The sequence below is a fragment of the Rhea americana genome, unplaced genomic scaffold, assembly GCF_003343005.1.
Source record: "Rhea americana isolate MKP2758 unplaced genomic scaffold, rheAme1 scaffold_172, whole genome shotgun sequence".
NCBI classification, from domain to species: Eukaryota; Metazoa; Chordata; class Aves; order Rheiformes; family Rheidae; genus Rhea; species Rhea americana.
The window spans coordinates 1,696,389-1,717,686 of NW_028185839.1; the positions used below are offsets into that span (position 1 = coordinate 1,696,389).

General features: G+C 42.5%; 2 protein-coding genes and 1 long non-coding RNA gene across 4 annotated transcripts in view; 1 reads left to right on the forward strand and 2 right to left on the reverse strand.

Moving 5' to 3' along the window:
• GNAO1 (G protein subunit alpha o1) overlaps nt 1–439 on the forward strand; it is a 145,020-nt gene extending 144,581 nt beyond the window's left edge. The window contains exon 7 of the mRNA XM_085301137.1: nt 109–439. Coding sequence (XP_085157263.1) covers nt 109–296 — 188 coding nt within the window. The 3' untranslated portion in view covers nt 297–439. The remainder of the gene's footprint in view (nt 1–108) is intronic.
• Nucleotides 440–1,316: 877 nt separating this feature from the next.
• LOC146598025 (uncharacterized) lies at nt 1,317–7,120 on the reverse strand. 2 transcript variants are annotated; one of them, XR_014895351.1, is made up of 5 exons: nt 6,250–7,120; nt 6,100–6,146; nt 3,265–3,415; nt 2,027–2,141; nt 1,317–1,871 (listed from the first exon to the last, which is right to left on the reverse strand). It is a non-coding gene; the product is annotated as an uncharacterized LOC146598025 (long non-coding RNA). The 2 variants fall into 2 exon arrangements; XR_014895350.1 differs by having other exon boundaries at nt 5,903–6,146.
• A 483-nt stretch (nt 7,121–7,603) lies between these two features.
• The window catches only part of AMFR (autocrine motility factor receptor), a 28,834-nt gene continuing 15,139 nt past the window's right edge, over nt 7,604–21,298 (reverse strand). The window contains exons 8-13 of the mRNA XM_085301120.1: nt 20,888–21,078; nt 19,087–19,190; nt 16,999–17,133; nt 15,842–15,925; nt 10,826–11,010; nt 7,604–9,195 (exon numbers count right to left, since the gene is read on the reverse strand). Coding sequence (XP_085157246.1) covers nt 9,048–9,195; nt 10,826–11,010; nt 15,842–15,925; nt 16,999–17,133; nt 19,087–19,190; nt 20,888–21,078 — 847 coding nt within the window. The 3' untranslated portion in view covers nt 7,604–9,047. The remainder of the gene's footprint in view (nt 9,196–10,825; nt 11,011–15,841; nt 15,926–16,998; nt 17,134–19,086; nt 19,191–20,887; nt 21,079–21,298) is intronic.

Here is a 21,298-nt window from a genome sequence, read left to right on the forward strand (position 1 = left end):
GGGGCAGCTCCCCGCCGCCAGGGGCCCAGGCGCCGCGGGGGAAGGCGCCGCTGCCTCGGGGTCGCGGGAACCTTCCGGATTTTCAGCCGCCGCCGCCTCTGCCCGCAGGCCCCAACACCTACGAGGACGCGGCGGCGTACATCCAAGCGCAGTTYGAGAGCAAGAACCGCTCCCCCAACAAGGAGATTTACTGCCACATGACCTGCGCCACGGACACGAACAACATCCAGGTGGTGTTCGACGCCGTCACCGACATCATCATCGCCAACAACCTGCGGGGCTGCGGCTTGTACTGAGCCCGCCACCCGCACCCCCACCCCCCGGGCGGCGGCGGCGGCTCCCCGGGGCGGCGGCGGCGGCGGCGCGCGGAGAGGCGAGCGGGGAGCCGCCACACGGCCACGCACGCGCCGGCCATGCCGGCCGCAGCGAAACCGCCAAACCCAACGCGGGGGGGGGGGGGGGGGGAAACAGGGGGGGGGAAAAAAAACAAAACACACACACCTTAAACCATAATCGTGCAAAGTTGGTAAATAAAAAGGCATAATGAAAAATTATATATATAAGTATATATATACATATATATATATTATATATATATAAAGGAATCCGCAACCACCTTTTTAGTTCGTCTCAAAGAGCTGTGGGCAGAACTGGTTTCCCGGGCAGATCCCAGCCCTTCCTAGTTTTAAAAAAAAGAAAAAGAAAAAAAAAATCACAGAAATTGGAAACGATCGGTTAAATAAGCCAAGAAAAATCCCACGGGGGTTCGGAGGCGGCCTGCCCGCCTTTTTAGCCCGAAGGAGCCCGCGAGTTTCTGAAGGAAGCTCTTCCCTTGGGCGTACAGCGGCCGCGTTGCTTTTAACGCGGGGACGGCGGCGTTTCGCAGCCCACCAGACCCCGGAGCCGGGGCGGCTTCTCCTCCTGTGATTTCTTTGACCGGGTGTTTTTTTTTTTTTTTTTTTTTTTTTTAATTATTATTAATTATTCTTGCTATTCTTGTTTCTCGCGTGCCGAAAGCCGGGCTCCCGCCCCAGCCGCGCGCGGGGCCGCGCTCGGGCCGCGTTTCCAACCTGAAGAGATGTAAAGAAGAAAAAAAGGAAAAAAAAAAAAGGAGGGAAGGGGGGAAAGGGAGAGGAAAAAGAAAAATCCCCCCTTGCCACGTGTCACAGCTAAAACGGGAAAGGAAAAGAGGGGCCTTTCCCCGGCCGCGGCGGCGCTCGGAGGCTGTCTCCTCGCCCCCTCCCCGGGCAGCAGCGCGCCGCACTCGCTCCCCCGGCGCTTTTGCTTTTTTTCCTTCTTTTCCTTCCGTGTTTTTTTTTTGTTTGTTTGTTTGTTTGTTTTCCTTCCTTTTCGCTTGCACCCCACTTTAGGTCAAGGCTGTGTGCCTGCACCCTCCCGCGGGCCGGCTCTTCGGAGCCCGGCGCCCGCCTCCCCCCCGGGGTCTTCCCCCCTTCTTCTTTCGTTCCTCCCGAGTTTAGCAGCTCTTTCCTCCGAGTCGTCTCGCGCTCTCCAGGTTTGTATCGAAAAAAAAGCACAGCCGTCTTTTGGCCAGCAGCGGCCTGTTCATCCAGAGATCTCCCTTCTTTCGACTTTTTTGCTCTGAAAAAAAAAAAAATACCGTGTACTACATACCAGATAGGCTTCCTCTTCTTTTTCTTTGGGGTTGATTTGGGAGTTTCTGGGAGGGTTCTATACATATATATATATATAAAATTTTTTCTTTTGGTTTAAGTTTTTTTTGTTTGTTTCGTTTTGTTTTTATTAATTTTTAAACTCTTTCCAGTGAATGCTTTTTTGTGCTGCTTTTTTCTTCCTCCAGTCCTCCCTTTTAGTGAATGGTGTTTTTTCTCTCTCATGTGGGGATGTTTGTGCTGCAAAAAAAAAAGGAAAAAAAACACAAAAAAAATACAAAATAAAATAAAAAACCAAAAAAACTTAAAAAACAAAAATGCAAGAATGAAAATAATTTAAAAATTTTAAAACACACACACAAAACCACAAAAACAAAATCGAATGTAGTGTTTACATTAAAGCCACCGTTTTCATGACCGACCCTTCGTCATTTCTACTTTGATTAGTAATCCGACGTCTTCACAGTTTCACTTTTAAGAGTTACCTTTGCTGAAGAAAAGCAGTCACACCTGTTTAAAATAAAATGAATAAATAAAGAGGAAACTAAAATATTATATATATATATAAAGCGCCAGGTCTTTCTAAGCCTTTCTATTACCAATCAGTGAGGTTTCTGTGATATATTACACACTGCCAATCTTTCTCTGACTAATGGAAAATTCATGTGTAGCTCAATAAAGAGAATGTTTGTCTGTACGCCTGGTCTGTCACCTCCTGGCTTTCGGTCTAATTCTTTTGCTGTGTTTCTTGATTGGGTTTCTTTTCTGAGGGAAGAAAAAGTACAAAGGAAGGTGCTTGCGCTGCTGGAAAAAACGCCGTTGAAGATGTTTGGTGCGGGATTCTTTAGGAAAAAAAAGAGTTTTCTCCTAGGCAGGACAATAACGATTCGGGGCTTCGGTGGGATTTGGCATCGCAGGGCGCCCCGCTGTGTTAACAACCCATGGGCTCCCATACAGTCCAAGTGGCCACGTGCAGCGATTCAAGGTCTTGGCCCCTTGGGACACATCCAGACCATCTGCAGAAGGCTGCAAAGCCTAGTGTTAACCCAGTTCCCATCCCGAGTTGAACGCGTTACGCCTTAAATTCCTCCCCAGCCACTTAGTCTGATCGCATCGCCCAGAGCGCTCGCTCGCCCACGTCCTGGCCAGGCGGAAAGGCAAATTCCTGAGTCGCTCTTGCCCCTCATCCCATGCACAAAACAACAGGCCAACAACACTTCCATCTCACTGCAATCGCTTGCACGCATCATTGTTAAAAAYAGCCAAAAGACAAGTGATTTAAGGGGAGAAATATAAACCCTGATAGCAACAACACCATTCCTGCCTCCGGCATTTCACGTCACAGTCGGAGGAGCACGGCAAAACAGGCTAAAGCGAGACAGGAGCATGGGATAGTCTGGCTAGGCAATAAATCCAGTGAAAAATGTTTGACAAATGCTGATTCAGATTAAAAAGCAGAATTGATTTTGAAGAATGTTTTTGGACCTGTCTCACTCACTTTCCATAAATGTTCCGCTTAATGAACCATCAGAAGGCCTGTCTAGTAAAATCAGAAACACATTTCAGACAATATTTGCAGAAAACTAATTTTGAACAAATAAAGCTGCTATTTGCACTAAGTTCTAAGACTCACATCAGTCAAGATTTTGCATCTCGTGAAAGCTGATGAGTACATAAAACCCAASAAAAGCACCAAGGTACAACTGAAGAACCACGAAGATTGCACACAAATCATTTGTGGATGAATTCCTACAGTCATGAAATTTCTGATCCTTGCAGAAATTCTGCAAACAAAAACAGGTAGAAAAAAAGGTACATTTACAAGTTCAGCGCTTACCATCTGATGGACAAACTGCATCAGGCTCCCCCAGGGTCCGTCCACCTCCCTGGACARGAAAAGGCAGAGCAACACCCTGCGTTTCTGCTCACTCATGAGAAATATCAAATTAATTCCTCATGTTGGTAGAGCCGCTCTAGGTTGCCACGCTGACGATTTACTTTTCCATGAGTGCTGTACRGTTAGAAGTGCATGGCGGGTTTTGCAGAGCTGCGTCAGCGGTAAGCCTTTGCAGCTCGTGTACATTTGAGGGTACTGAATAACCGATCTCAATTAGGGGAGATTCATGGAGGACAAGATTATTTTTGCTTCATCTATACTTCAAAGCGCTCAGTTTATCTCGATGATAGCTGTGATGCTGAGATTTTCAGCTGCTGCAATAGGAATAGTGAGACCAAGAAGACTCTCACTATCTGAAGTCAGCTCCTAAATTCAAGTATTGTGCATTAAAAATCCTACAGATGACTCAAACTGCATTAGAGCTTCACTTGTAACCAACAGAAAACCAAAACCAAAAACCCCACAAAACCTCCCCAAACAAGAAATAAAAAGGAAGTGTCTATTACTGTGTGCTGGGGAAGAAATTCACTTCTATTCATTTCAACAAGAACACCATCTACGGCTATTTAACCAACACATTCATGTTTTAGGTTTTGAGCAATGTAAACACTACCACCAAGGGCAACGAGTTAGAAAGAGATTTCCCAAGGGGAGGTTTGTCCTGCAGTTGCTAACCGCAGAATTTCTTGGACCTCCCTCAGAGATAGCTGGTATAGACCACCAGCACAGAGAGAATCCAAGGAGAGACACACTGGGACACCAAGCCAAGCCTCTCGTCTTGGGCTTGAGTCAGGTCTATGTCATATTGTCTCAAATGGACACGGTGGACTCATCTATGGTAAAGCRAGTTATTCGGCTGGCTCCTTCGTTTTGCAGATCCTGTAAGACGCCAGAAGCTCAAAAACATCTAAGATTTTTTTTCTCAGAGATGTAGGGGAAGGTTACAGTCTCCAAGAAAGGTAACATTTTCTCCCCTCAAGAATAACCTGTATCTTTTAGTATTCTTTAGCCAAGGTCCACAGGCCCCTGTGAAAGCCTTGATTGCAGACAGGAAATTACCGGGCAATGGTGCAGCTACATTTCTGATSTGCAGCAAAACTAAGCAACTTGTAATTCAGACAGCGCATTGTTTTAGCCAGGGAGATGCAACTTTAAGGTTGACCCTAGTGATTAGCTTACCCCCTAGCTCAGAAGCCTCCCAAAAGCTCTGCAGCTACTGTGTACGCTCAGAAATGCATCTGGCTCTCTGAAAGCTGCTCCAGGCAGATGCGTGGTAGAGTCAGCTTGGCTGCACTGCTCTCACCAGCTCTACACTGGTCCCAAAGTCACTRTATGGACTGGAATTCAAGATGAGCAACAATTCTCCCTTGGACTCTTTCTCATCTCCCTTTACAAGGGAAGGTCAGTGCTGGAGAGCCTGTTACACCAGGTAGTTAGGGAATTTTTTGAGACAGGAACATAGACTGTAGAAATACTGCCCAAATTTGCCTCTGGCACACACTCCTGGACAAACACTGGACCAACCTAGCAGTGAAATTTTAAGCTCTCTGAGCTGAGGGAYGCTCTCCACAACACAAGTACCATTTTAGAAGCCACTGGTCTATGACAGAGATCTAAATTATGCCTTGGCAAAAAGAGGTAACTTGGGATGGCCTCATAATCCTTGATGCAGTGGCCGCTAGCAACAGAGACAGAGAATTTTAGGGGGTAAACACTACTGCACCCCGGTTAGAAATGGAGAGACTCCCATTATGTTCATCCTGATGTACCTCACTGATTTTTCATACCACAGCATCTGGCCAGACTAGAGAGCAAGATAATTGCTGATGAAATACAGGAATCACCAAGACCTACCAGTGCAAACACCTGGAACCAGTCAAACCATGAGAATACCCAGGATAGGAGACCACCTTATGGAGCCACCTYTACAAATCCCATCATAGGGGAAGTAGGGAGGGAAGAGGTTTYTCTCCATAGAGTCAACATGGCAGCATGTTCCTTTGGGGCTGGTAACCAACCAGATAAGCATATAGAGGTAACGTTCAGCTACTGAAACGTGGAGGAGGCATAAAGTAACATCAGCTTTGGGATCACTGCTGGAACTATCCGGGAGAAACAGCTCGCCCGCCTAACACTCGTCCGCATTCAGAATTTTGAGCTCCATCAATGAGACCTTACATGGCAGTCCCATAAATGCAGAACTGTTGACCCATGTTAAATAGCCACACCAAGAAAGCAAGACGAAAAATGTACTGTGGTTAGRCCGGCTGGCCTGAAGCCTTTAGACCGCACAGCATCACTAGCTGTGCCCTGGCATTTGGGCACCACAGAGCACAGCACAGCACACACTATGAGCACGCTTTCATTCTCTGACCTCTTCTTTGGCAGCTCCATGTGCTCTCAGGGGCTGGTTTCTCACTAGCGCTTGGCAGAGCTCAGGCTGGCACTGTGCTCCTCATCTGCCTCTCGAACCACAGGAACACTTCCAGAGCCAGCTGGCCCACAAGGCTGACAGTCGAGGCTGATGAAGGAGCTGTAGGGAAGGTTACCTAAGAAGCCAGGACCCCCTACCTTGGCTTTACACCGAGCCTCCCACTGAGCTTCAACGCAGAGCTGGCCTGAACAAGAAAAAAAAATGGTTAGAAAAGGATGCTTTTTCCACACCGCAGCATGTCCTGTTCAGTGCGACAAAGGTATTTTTTCAAGATTCCTGCTGCTTACAGCTATTCCATGAGACAGAAGTAGCTCATATTGGCACTGGCAAAGTCAGTCAAGCTTCTTTTTGGGTGACCTCCATTTTCAGGGAAGCAGAGCCAGCCAACAGGCCACCACTGGTCCATGTCGTGCTGCTTCGCACAAACAAGCCTTTCATTGCTGAAGTAGGTCATTTTGTAAGTGAGCTCCAGGCAATGATGCCATCCAGCGGCTGGCCAGGGGCATCACAGAAGAGAGTTGAAAGCAAAGCAGGATTAAGCCACCAGAAAAAAAGTTGAATTACTCATCTGTAGTGCAATCTGAATAATCGTAGGATCTTTGGCAAGAGGGATTTATACAAGGCAGTCCCCCAATTTCTTTTGCTTCCTGCCTGACCTACCTGCAAACAAAGGAGCAATGAGCCTGCCACACCATTCCCATGTTCCACAACAGGGTCCCTTAAGGGGCAGAGAAAGGGGGGTTGACCAAGTACAGCTGCTTCACTACACCACCTTTCCAGGCCAACGTAAACCTAAGGAATTAGGGAGCACTAGAACYAGGCTAAGGTGGAGGCTGCGCACCACAGTTCCACAGCAGAACCTTGGGCAAGGGGTAACGGCTCTTGGCCCTTTGCATTTGGGGAGGAGGAAGGAAACATCCTTAGCGTGCAGCCTCCCCTTCACTGGCAGGCAGGCAAAGCAGGAGAAGACTTAGCACACCAATGACATTCCTGCAAGCCCAAAGCTACRTCAGAATCCACCACAGCTACAAGCATCCCCCTCTGCCTAGATAAAACTGGGAGTCATTTTGCGTCATCATGTGCGAGAACTCCCAGAAAGGCAGCGAGGAGGAGGAATGTAAACCCACAGAGAAGTATTTCTACTCTGTAGATGACTACTGTTTCCTCTTTACCTTTCTGCACTCCAGAGGTACCTAGGTTCTTGGACATTTCAATAAAGGACTAAGTTCTACATATTGGTCACACGTACAACAGCTCTCATCTTTTAAATACGCTGCCAGACAGGTCAAAACTCAACACTCCCCTCCCCCTTTAAAAGCAAACAAAACCACCAAAAACAACCAACCAACCCCACCCCCTTTAAAAGCAAACAAAACCACCAAAAACCAACCAACCAGCCAAACAGTCCCTCCAGACATTTTCTCTTCCACTTTCTTGTTTGCAGCATAACTGAATTGCAGTAGCAATAACCGGTCTACAACCAAAGGCTTGGAAAAACTTCTCAAAACTTAATATTAGGCAGTAGTATTCTCTTTTGTTGTGACAGAAAGGAGCAGTGGGTGGCAAACTGCAAATGCTACATTTAAAAACCAAACACATGCTAGGAACATGAGAGGTCACATTACAGAAATTCCCAAACAATTTCCAACACTGACCAAGATTTTATTTTTATTTTTTAACAATAAAAACAAACAGCTGTGCTCTGAGCAAAACCAAAGATCTCCAAAAAATTCTTTGAAGTTTACTAATAGCATTGCAAAGTAAGGCTTCCCAAAGAGTTTTATTGAAATAAATTATTTTCACCTAAACATTGATGCAACTCCTTTCATTAAATTCACCTTTAAATGTCCTAAAAACTAACAGTAAAAAAAAAAATTACCAATAATTCTAGATAATACTGGGCTCCTTCTAAAGGGCAGTGATACTAGAACTCATTCTTCAAACTTAAAAATTAAGTCACTGCCATGTAAAACTCAACTATGTAAGCTAGCACTGGCGGTTCCAAGTGTATCTCATGTCAAAAGTTCTTTAGAAAAATCAAGGGTTAGGAGATTGGACTGCAGCTAGCCTAAGGTCCAGCTGCCCCAATTCTTCTAGTCTTTCTGAATAAACTCAGGGAGACGCTGTGGGGTTAAAAAAGTGAAATAAAATGCAAGATACCAGAGTTATCTCTAGCCTCTTCAAGAAGTCCCATCCGTATTGCTCTAGAGACCAGAACGCCAGGCCTTTCAATTGTATCCCACTGGCATATCATAACACTGAATTCCAGGGGTTAATAACTTTGCCTTGTGCCCCCTTTTCTTCACTTTACTCCTCTCTGTCTCCCACTTGTTTCTGGTCATAAAAGGCAAAGGAAAATAGTGCAGCCCTGGGAAGTGAACAGAGCTAAAAGTCAGCAAGTACAGAAAAGCCCAGAAACAGTAAACAATTTTATACTAGAATCAACGTGAATTAGCGCTTCACTGCAGAATTCATGGTCTTACTTTCTTCTATTTTACGTAGCTAGGCAACTTCCATCCAGGCTAAGAACTCACTTTCCAGGAATACTACTCCAGCCCTTCAAGCAGGCCTATGTAACACTCTTCATTCACTCTTGATACAAACAGTAACTTAAGAGCAGATGCCTGCTCACCTAATACAGCATTTGCTGCAAATTTCTAAACTTTCTTCTCTTCTTGGAATGACTATCCCTGATCTCAAGCTAAACATGCCAGGGCCCTCTGTGACCTGTACACACACCTGCTAATTTGGACACGCTCTTTCCCCAGCCTTGGCTGTGCAGTCAGCCTAATACCTCATGCTAGCTGCAGAAATCACACCCATGGTTTAGAAATTGCCTTCGTTTGCGGAGGGGATCAACGTCACATAGAAAATATTACAAAAAAAGGTTAATTTGTCAGCTGTCCAAACATTATTAGACCACATGCTTTATACAGCAGAGAGGCAGCCAGCTCACTCAGCAGCACAGCTAGCTGAACTCTGACGAGACACTTTCCTGCTGGTATAGAAAGCGCAGGTTTCCTTGTATTTAATTTATTTATTCAACATTGCTCACGAGGCAGAGAAGAGGGAGGGGCTGTGAGCGCTAAGAGTTTTGTTGCATCTGAAGTCTCCGTTCGGCAGCAGCAGCTAACGTTCTGCGACGCAGGGTGACGGGATCAGCGGAAGCACCCTCASATGGAGAGGGTTTCTCTGTGATCAACTCCTCATCAGAGGCTTTGTTTAAATAACGCCTACAGGAGGACAAAGCAAAAGATGAGTAAGTAGAACCCACCTCATTTTTGCTCTGGAAAATACCTAGCTGGTACATCCAGGAAATAAGGGAGATTAAAGACATATTGAAAGTAAGAAAATACTTTTGATACATACACACTACATATTCCCCAAAAGGCTCATATAACCTGTTCTACRCTTTATACAGCTATCAGAAGCCCTTAATTTTTGTGCAAGACTCTGTGCATACAAGATGGAGCCAGTTCTATAGGTCTGGGCTCTATTCTTAGCTCAGTGATTCACTGAGAATTCAGATGAGTTACTTAATCTCTGTCTCCATTATTCCACCATTTAAGATGAGGTATTGTCTACCATAAAAATTCCTTCACCAATGTTAACAAGCAAGTCTTTGAAGAGGTGCTAAGGCTGCAAAGTGTAAGATAATGCAAAAATACAAGGACCAGCTTCCAGATTTCACACCCCAATACATTACAGAATACAGTAGTGTGGAATTCCACAGCTCTTAAAAAACATAGGAAGGGAACTAGTAAACCAGAACATAAAAATACTTTGCCTCCCTGAATGACATTTTTCAAATGTCAAAGAAAATGATTCTGGCAGCAAGCCTATTCATAGACAAACTCTTAAAAGCTGCTGTCCCACCCATTATTCACGTGGGAGCATTTCAATTTGCCAAGGAAACCTAAGAACATGAGTGGCCTATCTGTTAACACCAAAGGATGCATAACCCAACACATTTGTGTAGACTCTTTCAGTATTTTCCCTAAGATACAAAGATAGAGACAGCATTTGATCAAGACAAATGCTAAATAAAAGTTTCCTTTATATCATCAATGTTTTTCCTTCTCTTGTTTTTTTTTTAATCAACATTGGACATTAGCAAACTTCACCAGAATGACTGTAAGTCATGTAAAAAAAAAGTTATATTCTACATATAACACCTTTAATTAGCTGGGTTAAAATATATATACATATATATATATATACACATACATATACATATATACATACGTGTGTGTGTGTGTGTATATATATATATATATATATATGTATATCAGTATATATATATACACATATATATATCAGTTCAAGTCAGTCACTATCGCCTAAGAAGTGTTGACTTGCCAGTTGATCCTGAGTTCCTTTGAGGTACTTTAGTAAGTAATACTCTATCAACCTATGCCACTTAGTGCTAAAGACACCCTGTATTTGAAAAGAGTGATGTCCAACAGTAATTTCAGCTGTAACAGCATACATAGTGTAGGCTGCCATCTTTGCTAGAAGATAAGCACTGATGTACTAGAGAACTCAGCAGAACTAAAGATCTCTCGCTTATTATAGGACCAAACTAAAACTCAGATGCTTGCAAAATCATGCTATGATTTCAAAGATCTTTGGATCACCTAGTCAGGAAGCCCTGTCTGTGTTGGGATCTATGACACTATTTCAGAATTGGGCTCATCAGCAATGGTTATTTTAAAATGTATTCTCAGCCTGCTGTAGCAGATGCATTCATTTTTTCCACTGCATTTTGCATCTACTCAACCTCCCATTGGTCATAATCCATTTGAAATTCATTCTGGGAGTTATAATTGAGTGGCTTGGCAACAGTTTCAGGGAGGAACATACTTCCGAGCTTGCTGCAACAAGTCCTCCTTCCGCTGAACCAACATACGCTGCCTTTCATCAGCTGACTTTGAAAAGCGACTTCCTCTGGCCTCAAAATCTTCTGTTTCACTAGGTTCTGCTTCCATTTCACTGAATTCCACCATTTCCTCCAGTCTTGAATTGAGTTCCAGTGGCACTCTCTCAGTCTAAGAGAAGGAAGGGTGAGGAAGGAAAAGAGGAAGAAAAAGAAATCGTTAAGTCTGGAAAGTTTGCAAATAGGGCTTCTCTGCAACTAACGTAACAAGCTATGAAGAGCTGTGATTTTCAGATACATTGGAGGAAAATGGACTCTCACCTATTCACTCAATTCTCTTTGTTCCCCTTTAAAAAACCCAGTCAAAATACACAAAGGTAATTCAAAACATGTTCAAAGAATCAGTATTCTATAAGGCTGTATGTTTTATTCCATGTTTGAAAGTGATCTCAGAGATATAAAAAATTAATTACTCATAATTAACGCTCTCTCAAAGTGTGGTAGTTGATATAATGAGATTCTGGAGCTGGCTTGATAAGCAATGCAACAGTAAGGAGTTCCAAAAAAAGCCCAGAAATCCATACACTAAGAAAAGAGTATCAAACATATCTGCAAAGAGGATGGGGCAATTGAGACAGGAATTTCTGATGCTGCAGTTCACCAGGTTCTGCAGCACCCAAATTACCATGTGTTTGGACTGCTGGGGCAAGGCTTGCAGCTGTCCCAAGCAGTGCATGTCACTAAAGGAAGCTAGCAGCCCCGTTCATAGTACCTCCTCGCCCTTGACAGCTGGCYGACAGTGCTTACGTGAAAATTGAGTTGATGAATGATGACACTGATAAACTAGCATAGGTGAAATCATGTACCCTGATCACATTCTGTCATAAAGTATCAGGTCAACTCTGCAGGGGAAAAACAAGATGCTGCTAAACACAGTAACTTCAAAAAACAAATCACCTCAACCAAGAACAATGATGCAGTCATCACTTGGTATTCCAGCAGATCACTCAAACAAGTAGGATGCCTAAGAGAAGTATTACTCTAGTCAGTTCCTACAGTCTAGTTTTGGATTCCTGGTACTCCAACTGTGCGAGCCTCAATGGCCAGTCACGTGTACAGAGCAGTGGACCCACTGCGTAGGTCCCAGCAGGCTGGGCTCAGCAGTATTACAGTGTGCAACGCGCAGGTTTTAACAGCTGACGTGCAAAACGAGTTGAGTCATTCCAAAGCCCTAGAGAGGTACCAGTAACTCCATCTCMCTGATGCAATGTCTTTAGAGAGCAAATGGCAAGACAAATGTCACTTCCTATCAGCCAGGTGAACCAAAGAGGAACTGTCAGGACCTAAGCCAGAACAGTAYTGACACTGCAACCTCAGACACAAGTATTTTCTCAGTGTATTTCAATGAAGTGCCCTGCACACTGGCATCTACCTATTACACACACTAAGGTCTTGGGGTGACAGGGTAGCGGTACTGTTGGACTGCCTCAGAGCAATGCCTCATCTGAGATGAAGTGAGAGCTCCACAGAGTGATCTTACTCACTTTATCCAGGATCAGAAAACCTACAATCGGTCTCCAAAGACTTCGGCAGATCCAGAGGAACAGGTATGAAACCCCCTTGACTACTGCTTCTGATTACCAAATTAGAAAAATAAGTGAATAAGGCAAAAGGAAGTTTTGCTGGGTTAAAGCAGTAAGAAGGGTACTAGCTTATTAAGGAGGGGCAACATCTGCACCAGAAAAGCTTCAGCTTTATAATGACAACTTTCAAGSCAGCTCTGAAGAGTCCCACCCAATATCCACTATAGATTACAGGAATAAACAAAAAGAATCATTTTTTAAAGCATAACTCTAAAATAAGTTTTAGTGCATGAAAACACAAGGTTTCAGGAAATATCTATAGTTGCTCAARCATCTATTCTTGTTGAGAGTAATAACAGGATCAAAAAAAGCATGGCAGGGCAAACATAACATAGTGGGGATGGAAAGAAAGCATATAGTCCATTATGCAGAATGCTGGYAGCATTACCATTTCAATATACGACCATAAAAAAAAAAGTGTGTGCATGGCATCTGGCTAAATATTAGGTGAAGACTGTTAGAACTGGTCAATGTTTTTAGAGCATTATCTAGCAAGCCTTTAACACGCTTAATTTACACCACGTTGGCATCATAGACACCCTAAAATCGTAAAGTTACATTTAGGCAAAAAAGAAAAAAAAAAAAGAGAAAAGAGTCACTACCTCTGTCTTAATTCYACAGAGGGTTCAGATACCTTAAGTCATAATGTAGCACAGGAAACAGAGGATATTACCCATAAGGAAGGGTGCATTTGCCTGAGCTTGCCAGCTCTCATTAGCAGCATTATTTCCAACGAGCAGAACCCTGGCAGGTTTGCCACTTGCTGTTGGAGATCTACAACAATTCTCAATGAACATATTGATTAAAAAGGAAGGAGGAAAAAAAAGTTTGAAAGCAAAGCTTGTAAAACATATTCTAAGGCTGCAACAGAAAGTAATCAGAGAGAAACCCACTGTGTGGCTGCCACGGTCTCTCCCAGCTGTATAAGGTGTGAAGTTACATCTATGTACTATTTGAAAATGCAAGTCTCACTCACAGGAGATGGTGGCTTCTAACATCCTTCCCCTCTTACATGCAAAAAGCTTCTTAAAAATGAAGTGCAATCTGCTAAAGTAGCCTGTTTACTGCTAGATCCTTCCAGAGAGACAGCATTTGGCAGACTACAGCAATACATACTTCTGGCAAGACAGAAAGAGAACATCTACAGTATACCAGGTACKCAGTTAAGAACTGAAATCAAATTTGAAGAGAGACAAGAGTGAGTGGAGTTCCCTAGAGGATGCCTCCGTGCTCCCGGGTCTTCTCTCAGCCAGAAGAATATTACCAGTAACAYAGTCGAGCAAGCCTGACTCCTAGGCAGATGATCTCTGTGGCAATGTAACAGGAGCAATTCACTTGTTTTAAGGCAGCCTAAATGCGCAGAGCAATTGGTTTGGCCTAATATCCACTGAAAAGCACTCGTCTCCTGTCGAGGGAGGCAACGTGTTCAAACACACAGGCCTTCCAAAAAAAACTTTCCTGGGGCAAGATCAGCAGCAGAAGAGGGATCTCTGTACCACATTCAACTGCAGTACATTGACAGTATGATAAGGATACAGCAGGAGGGAGAAAACATGGTCTAAAATAGGAAGTAGGTCAGTATGGCAAGACTAAAACCAACAAGTCACAGCCTTTAGGGCACACCTACTCACTTTTGTTACACACCATCAACTTAAATGCAAACAACTGAAGAAAAGGGAYTGGCTTAGCTGTCCACGTTGGGGCACTAATCAGTCACATTTATGCAAATACCAGGCAGAACAGGGATAGCAGCWGATGGACCTTCCATTACACCACCCAGCAGCAAGTTTCTCTTGCTGTATGGCAATGCCAGTYCCCTACTTAGGCCTTGGCCTGTAAAACCCAGCTTTCACTGTAAACACCCATCCAGTAACACCTGAACAGAGACCATCAGTTCATTCCAAATATGCAGGCAGCCACCTGTAGCACCACTCACTTGCTTTGGATTTTGCATGAAATTCACAGTTTTTCCACAGTCACAAAATGTTCTCTAGACTATCRTCGTGCTATTCTTCAGAACAAAAATACATTCTCCTTCCAAAGAGCCATTTGCTCCAACTAAAATACTGCTAATTTGAGCAAAGTTCTCTGCTGTAATGCAAAGCAAGAACACACCATTTTTAGAGGGCATATTATCAAAGACATTACAGATGTACACCACTCGCAGGTACTTCAGGTTCTGTAGCAGGACAGGAACACAGGTAAAGCTGAGCATCCAGGACAGAAAGGCAGGAAGCTGAACAGCAATGCAAACATTCAAAGCCAGTTTTGAAGCTAGTTCCAAGCTAAGGCAAAACAGTAAAAAGTAGTTTGTAGAAACAGACACTTTGCCCACAAAGAATGGGGAAAACACCAACAAAACCTTTAAGCTSACCCCAAAAATTACTAAAGAATTGTCAGACCCAGATCAAGATCTTCATTCCTACAATTCTGCATCTCCTACCCCAGGTTTGTATCTCAAACCTGTATCTCAATTCCCCCACCTTTTCTTCACCCTCAACTGCAGTATCAAATCAAATGAAAGTCTTTTTGCTATCCTGGAATACGCTGATGGGGGAATTGCCGCAGTTCGGATTCAAGTGAATGACATGTTGGCTATTTTTAGATCACAAAAGGCTGCAGCAGCCAGAAAGTCGCACAACTAACAAATTCACCCCCTTTCTGAACTGAGATGAAAARGAGAGGTTTACAAGAAAAGAAACTCACACAGTTTTGCTACCACAGTGAGGGAAAAACAAAAGTGGAATGAGACTTTATTCCACTAGGAGGCTATTTCTTTCTTCATGTTTCTTTTTACCTAGCTCAAGTTCATTAACAAAGCCCTTGAAGAGGAAGGGCAAAACGCCATTCCTGTGCTTTATAGGTAATGGGGCTATTACCTCTTAGCACTATTTGTAAGCCATTCTATTCATACCAAAGCTCCCTACGTTTCCAAGTGCTTCCTCCAGAACACAAGAGAATTCTTATACCARAAGAGAAATACTATGCATTTACTGGAAGCCTCTGGAGACTTCCTGCACATGAACGGGAAGAGGAAGGCATTGACTGTCCTGGCACTTCATATTCCACAGATGGGGATAAGTACTGGCAGCTATGAGCAAAGACATGATTTTTTTTTCTAGTTTCTGTCACTTAAGAGCACTTTCCTTCAAGGAGGAAAACGGACAATTCTTTAAGAGACCACCATGTTGAATGCTTGACAGAGATTACAGCACTTCAGAACTGCTGTCTGACAGTCTTAGTTCTTGTTGGAAATGCAAGGAACAGATATCATCAACCTAATCTGGTACTAACCAGTGCACTTATGCTTCCACACAATTTCTAGTTGCACTTTTTACTCTTGTTTCAATGCCAAGTTACCTGAGTGACAGCTTCTGTATCCTCTTGATCAGTACTATGCCGATCCACAGAATTATTCAATGCAGGTCTAATGCTATCTGGACGCTGAAATGCAAACAYCATGGATTTAAAACAAGACACGAAACAACAAAACAAAAACATTCTGCGAACACATTCAAATTCTGCCTTCTGCAACATCATGTGTTATGTCCAATTTAGAAAAAGATAAGTTAGCAATAAACAGAATGCTTTCTGTTGAGAGAGAATTCTATCTGCTTCCCCATACGCAGACTGAAACCACACTCCAGATAACAATACTATCTGATGTGTGCAGAACCAGAATTCAACATTCTTATTAACAGAAGCATTGTTCCCAGACTGCTTTACTGAAATCCGCTATTATTAAGAACAAGATGTTATGTTGCTGACAACTTTCTTTGCAGAAAATCTTCTTAAATGGTACAATTCAATTATCTGTCAGGAGAGAAAACAGCTGGAAACGTTCCAAAGGCTCTGCACCAGAGCAACCAAGAAGAGTTGCTTTAACTGAGCAAATATTTGTTTGTAGTCTAGGTAGACCAYTTTCAATATATTTTTGGCACATGACTGAATATACTGCATTTACTGAACTTTAAACAAAGAGGGAAAAAAACAAATCTCATGATTTTTACTATGATCAGATGTTCTATAATGTGTCTGAGACTGTATAGGCAAGCACTTCATGCATCCTGCAGTAAAATCACATCAGTCAGTGGGCAAACGATAGCCCAGGGGTGATAGCCTCCGACCTTCTTTCATGAAGAAAACACCCTGTATTACAAATGGGTAACACTAGCACACGCCTATCTGAGAAACTCAACCTAACACCTTAGAAGGCCTTCTAAGGCCCAACCGCAAAAAGTAGATTCATACACCTCAGTCATGCACAACAGAGACACATGTTGATTAGGTCACCTATTGCAGTATTAAGTGCTATACAACATACGCTAGACAGCCAAATCTGTTTTGGCTCCTCCTACTGCGTATTTTCCTATACATAAAGTCTGAAAAATAATATTGCAACATGCTAAGTTTGATTCACCAGTGCTTCTACTTACCTTATTCCCCTTACTCATTTCTAACAGGCTCTGTTCTGTAACATTAAAAAAGGCATTTCGGTGCAGGAGCTCACGACTTACCTGTGTGGGGAAAGGTACCTGGATGCGCCCCTCTAAGATGTTGTCAGTGGTTATCTCTACAGAACGGGTTAGCTGCAGGTCCTGTAGAACTAAATGATAAGGAACCTGAGGGAACATCTCTTGAATCTGATGGGCCTGGAGAAAGTAAAGTTTGTACAGTTAGTAATAGGGATAAATAAAAGTTAGCTGTAACTAGCTTAATAGAAAGAGGCAGGAAAATGAATAGCTTAGCAGATATAAACCATACATAGAATAAAAAGAACACAAATAAAAAAAAACATACTAGCATTGACTTACAAGGCAAAATTTTGACTCCATTGAAACCAACAGCAAAACTGTGATTCCTACAGAGATGCTGCATGATCCTGAAAATTTAGGTTCCTGAACAGTGCTTGTAGATGCTCAAAGGCTTCATAAAACTTCTCAACTCTCTTTCTATGACTGCCTTTATTAATAAAGGCCTACATAAAATTGGTATCAGTCACTGAAAATTGGCTAAACATTTAAGAATTACTTTTCTTGGTCCCAGACAGATTTCAAAATGGTACTGGTACGGACAAGTGGCATAAGCTTTAATAACCTACACTCTCCAGTCATCCTGCCTACAAACCTATTTTAATACCATCCAAAAGCTCAAGTAAATTAAGCCTGAGTTATCAGAGATCTGTGATTACTGGATTTCAAGTTACTTARCTAATACCCAAATGAAATAGAAAAAAGTAGGAGGGTGGACAAAATAATATGCTTTTCRACTCAAATAGCTGGACTTTATTAAATATGAAAATTTGATAAAACTGAAAATTGCAAGGGAAAAAAAAATTGAGACACCATCAAAAGAAAAAAAAAGGAAGAGTGGAAGGTGTTTGGAGAGCAAAGCAAAAACTATGCACTAGCTGACAGTGAGTTCAGACACAAGCAAACCTAACTCCCCATTGTACTAMCTTGTGACCAAAACAACCAATTCAGCATTTCAGACTCCAGTCTTTCCCTTTCAATACTTCCCTATGTTTTTTTTCTATTACACAAAGGAGAATTTCACTTAGTTTCCATTAAAAATCTGTAACACTTTAGTAGTTTGCTAACACAGGCCTTTCCACTAAAGTAGGTATTTTAATATAAGTAAGTACTGTACTTACAATTACGCATGATGCTAAAAATTTACTACTCATCCTTAACAAAAACCCATTAATGTTCCTGTGTCCAGAAAAAAAAGAAAACTAATTGAGTTGACCTTGTACAGCGAATCCCTGCCTATTTAACTTATCARATCATCTCCCCTCTCACCCCACCCCCAGAAAACCCTCAAAACATCCTATTGAGGAGGCTGCAAAGGTGGCTATGGAAAGATCTCACAACCAGATTTCATTACCTTCATGAGATACATCACTGAACGTTTATTAACATGCTACACAATATGATAGCTTTAAGAATTCAAAGGAAATCACACTTCTTAAATTCAATGAATTAAGTCTTATAATGTCCTATCCTTGCCCYTTTGGACTACATTTGAGTGTTTTTTCGCAAAGCCATGAAACCCAGCATTTCATCCTGACCGTTCCTGACATCATCACAAATCGACAAGAGTCAACTGCAGTACAGAGAGCCCCATTTCATACTTACAAGGCAGTCATATCAGCTATCTTGGAACTTGGTACTATTAAAGATAACTACTGTAACATCCCAAAGCTATAAAACGAGTTTGATCAGTTACCACTGAATGAATGACTAAATTCTCTGGTTACAGATTCAGACCCTTTACTACTACAAATTGTGCGTGGAAACAAATACTGGAAAAAATTAAAGAAGCTGCTTCAAGCTGGCTGATGAAAGGACTGTATCTATCTGTATCAGCTACATCCCACAGAAAGTAGATAGAGATTYTCTCTCTCAGTTATCCACCTCCAGCCCTATCCTTCTATGTTTGAACCAACAAGCAGCCCCAACTGCACTGAAATAAAGCTGATCTCACTGAAGAGATGACTATCATGTGTTCAATTCCTCCCCAGTTCTGTTTTCTATGTACACGCACCCCTTTCCCTCACAGCACAAATAGGAAGGTTCAGGTGCAAGCTGTTAAAGTAGCCTTACCATAGCATTAAGTTGGGAGTTGCTGGCTTGCGCAATACCAAGGATGTTTGTAGTATGCATCACTTCCACTGAAAAACTAGGCAGCCAGCTAGCAATTCGAGAGCCTGAAAATAAGAAATCACAATGAGAGTCAAGCTGAAATATAACAGATTCTCAGGAGGTTAAGTACTTCTACATATATTTAACACAAGTCTTCATATTTCCAAAAAGTACATATGGCAATTTTGGCAATGCAATCCACCCCTAAGGTTTTCCAGAAATAGAGATGGTCGGAGTAAATCAGTAACTGCCAACCTCCCAAACAGAACACTTCTTTCCAGCATACCGTTTTTGAAACGCACACCATCACCATGGCTTAACAATTTGACAGTAAAAGGAGGGTCCAGCAAACAAAGACGTCTTTCTTTTTTGTTTGTTTTAATGTTCCTACTAAAAGGGAAATTTAAAACAGTCCATAGCCTAATTAAAGTCTGGAACACATAAATAACTCCAGCAATTTTAGTAAAAACAGGCCTGCTTCTAATGAGCTAAATCTAGTCCCAAACTGGGTCATACGTATGTGGCTGGCAACACAGAGAGTATCACTACACAGGGACATAAAGTAACTGAGTAAGGTGTCTGCTATAATTATGTGTTCAGGCTCAACTGATTAGGGGACATGGCTAARTCCTCTCTCCCATCTCCTTCCTCATTTCTGTTTAAATATTCTTTTTTTTTCTCCAAGCAATTTCGCCTCATCTCCACAATAATTTTGTGGGTCTACACAGGAGAGTTCTGGGGAGGACAGCCATCAAAAAACCGAAGTGCCCTTTGGAGACCTAAAATACACCCCAAAACCAGAAGTCACGTAGGAAGCTATCAGCAGGCCTCAGTGTACCTAGAAATGTCTGTTCCTTCTCTGTTTATTATTCTCCTTCTGCAATTTCAAAAGATTACAAAAACAGAGAAGACCAGTAATGGTTCACTTACGCAAATCTGAAGTACCTAGGCTACACACACGGTGGGAGCTGCAGTAAGGCCGCACCCAAAAATGASTCTTAACATTAGCGAAATTTACAGAGAAGCAACAAAATTGCCATCAAAAAACCTAGAAAACTGTGGGAAAATAAGCAGGCACTGAAGACAAAAATATCAAAAAATTTGGAAGAAATGCAATATAGATTTTCATCTCTTTCAGAAATATTTATCGGTACACACAGAACTCACCATAACCTGAAGTCACATGTGCTTTGTGACTACTTTTGATGATAAACCACTCAGGTCACCAGAACCACTATCTAAGGCAGTTCCTGTTATATGATGCCTAAGAAGGAGTTGTGCACATGACCAAGCATAGCAAGGTTCTTGCGAATTAAGCTGCAAACAGGGACTTGTGATAACCTCACATAACCTAGGGGTAAGGGGAAGATTAACTTTTAAGTGGTRTCACACAGTTTCCTCCCTCAGCAGTCACTCACTAACCAGCCATTTGGTAGCAAAATAAAACATATTAATACTGCATTCTGTTGGTCAATATGGCATACAAGGAATAAACACTAGTGTTAAAACTGCAAACCACAACAGATCAAGAAAACAGGAGCACTTACTTAACAGTATAAAGTCTTTGAGGAAATCCCTGTAATTCTGGACAGACTTACAAGCTCACATCTGACGTCTTGTGAAGGAACTCTAAGAAGGGTATTTGACAAACTCCAGTAGAAGCAGAGTTCAACTGCAACATGGACCGAATTCGCTTCTACGGAAGCCTGTTCCCTTTGTTTATTTGGGTAGCAGCATCAGATGTCAGACCTGTTTAACTCACCATCAAAGTGGAAGAAGTGATTGTGCTGGTTCAAGCGTGGTCTGCCCTCTGCTACTGCCACAGGCACCAAGTTCTCGTCTAGATTCTCCCTTTGGTGATCCTCCCTCACATGATGGCCGTCAGTGATATTAAGAGACATTCTGCAGGTGGGGCAAGATGTGTCTTGTTCAAGCCAGGACCGCAGGCACGAGCTGACAAAAAACAGAATATTATAGTGAGCTTATAGCATTTGTCTAAAACACCAGGATCACAAGTATATCAATTAGCTGTACCATATTCTGCACAAAACATTAACAAAAGTATATAGATTGTTCAGAGATAATGTGTGGTATACCTGATAAGCTTCTGATTACTCTGGTGTATGTTTCTTACCTCTTTCAGCTAAAAATACTCAAGCCTCTCAATATTCAC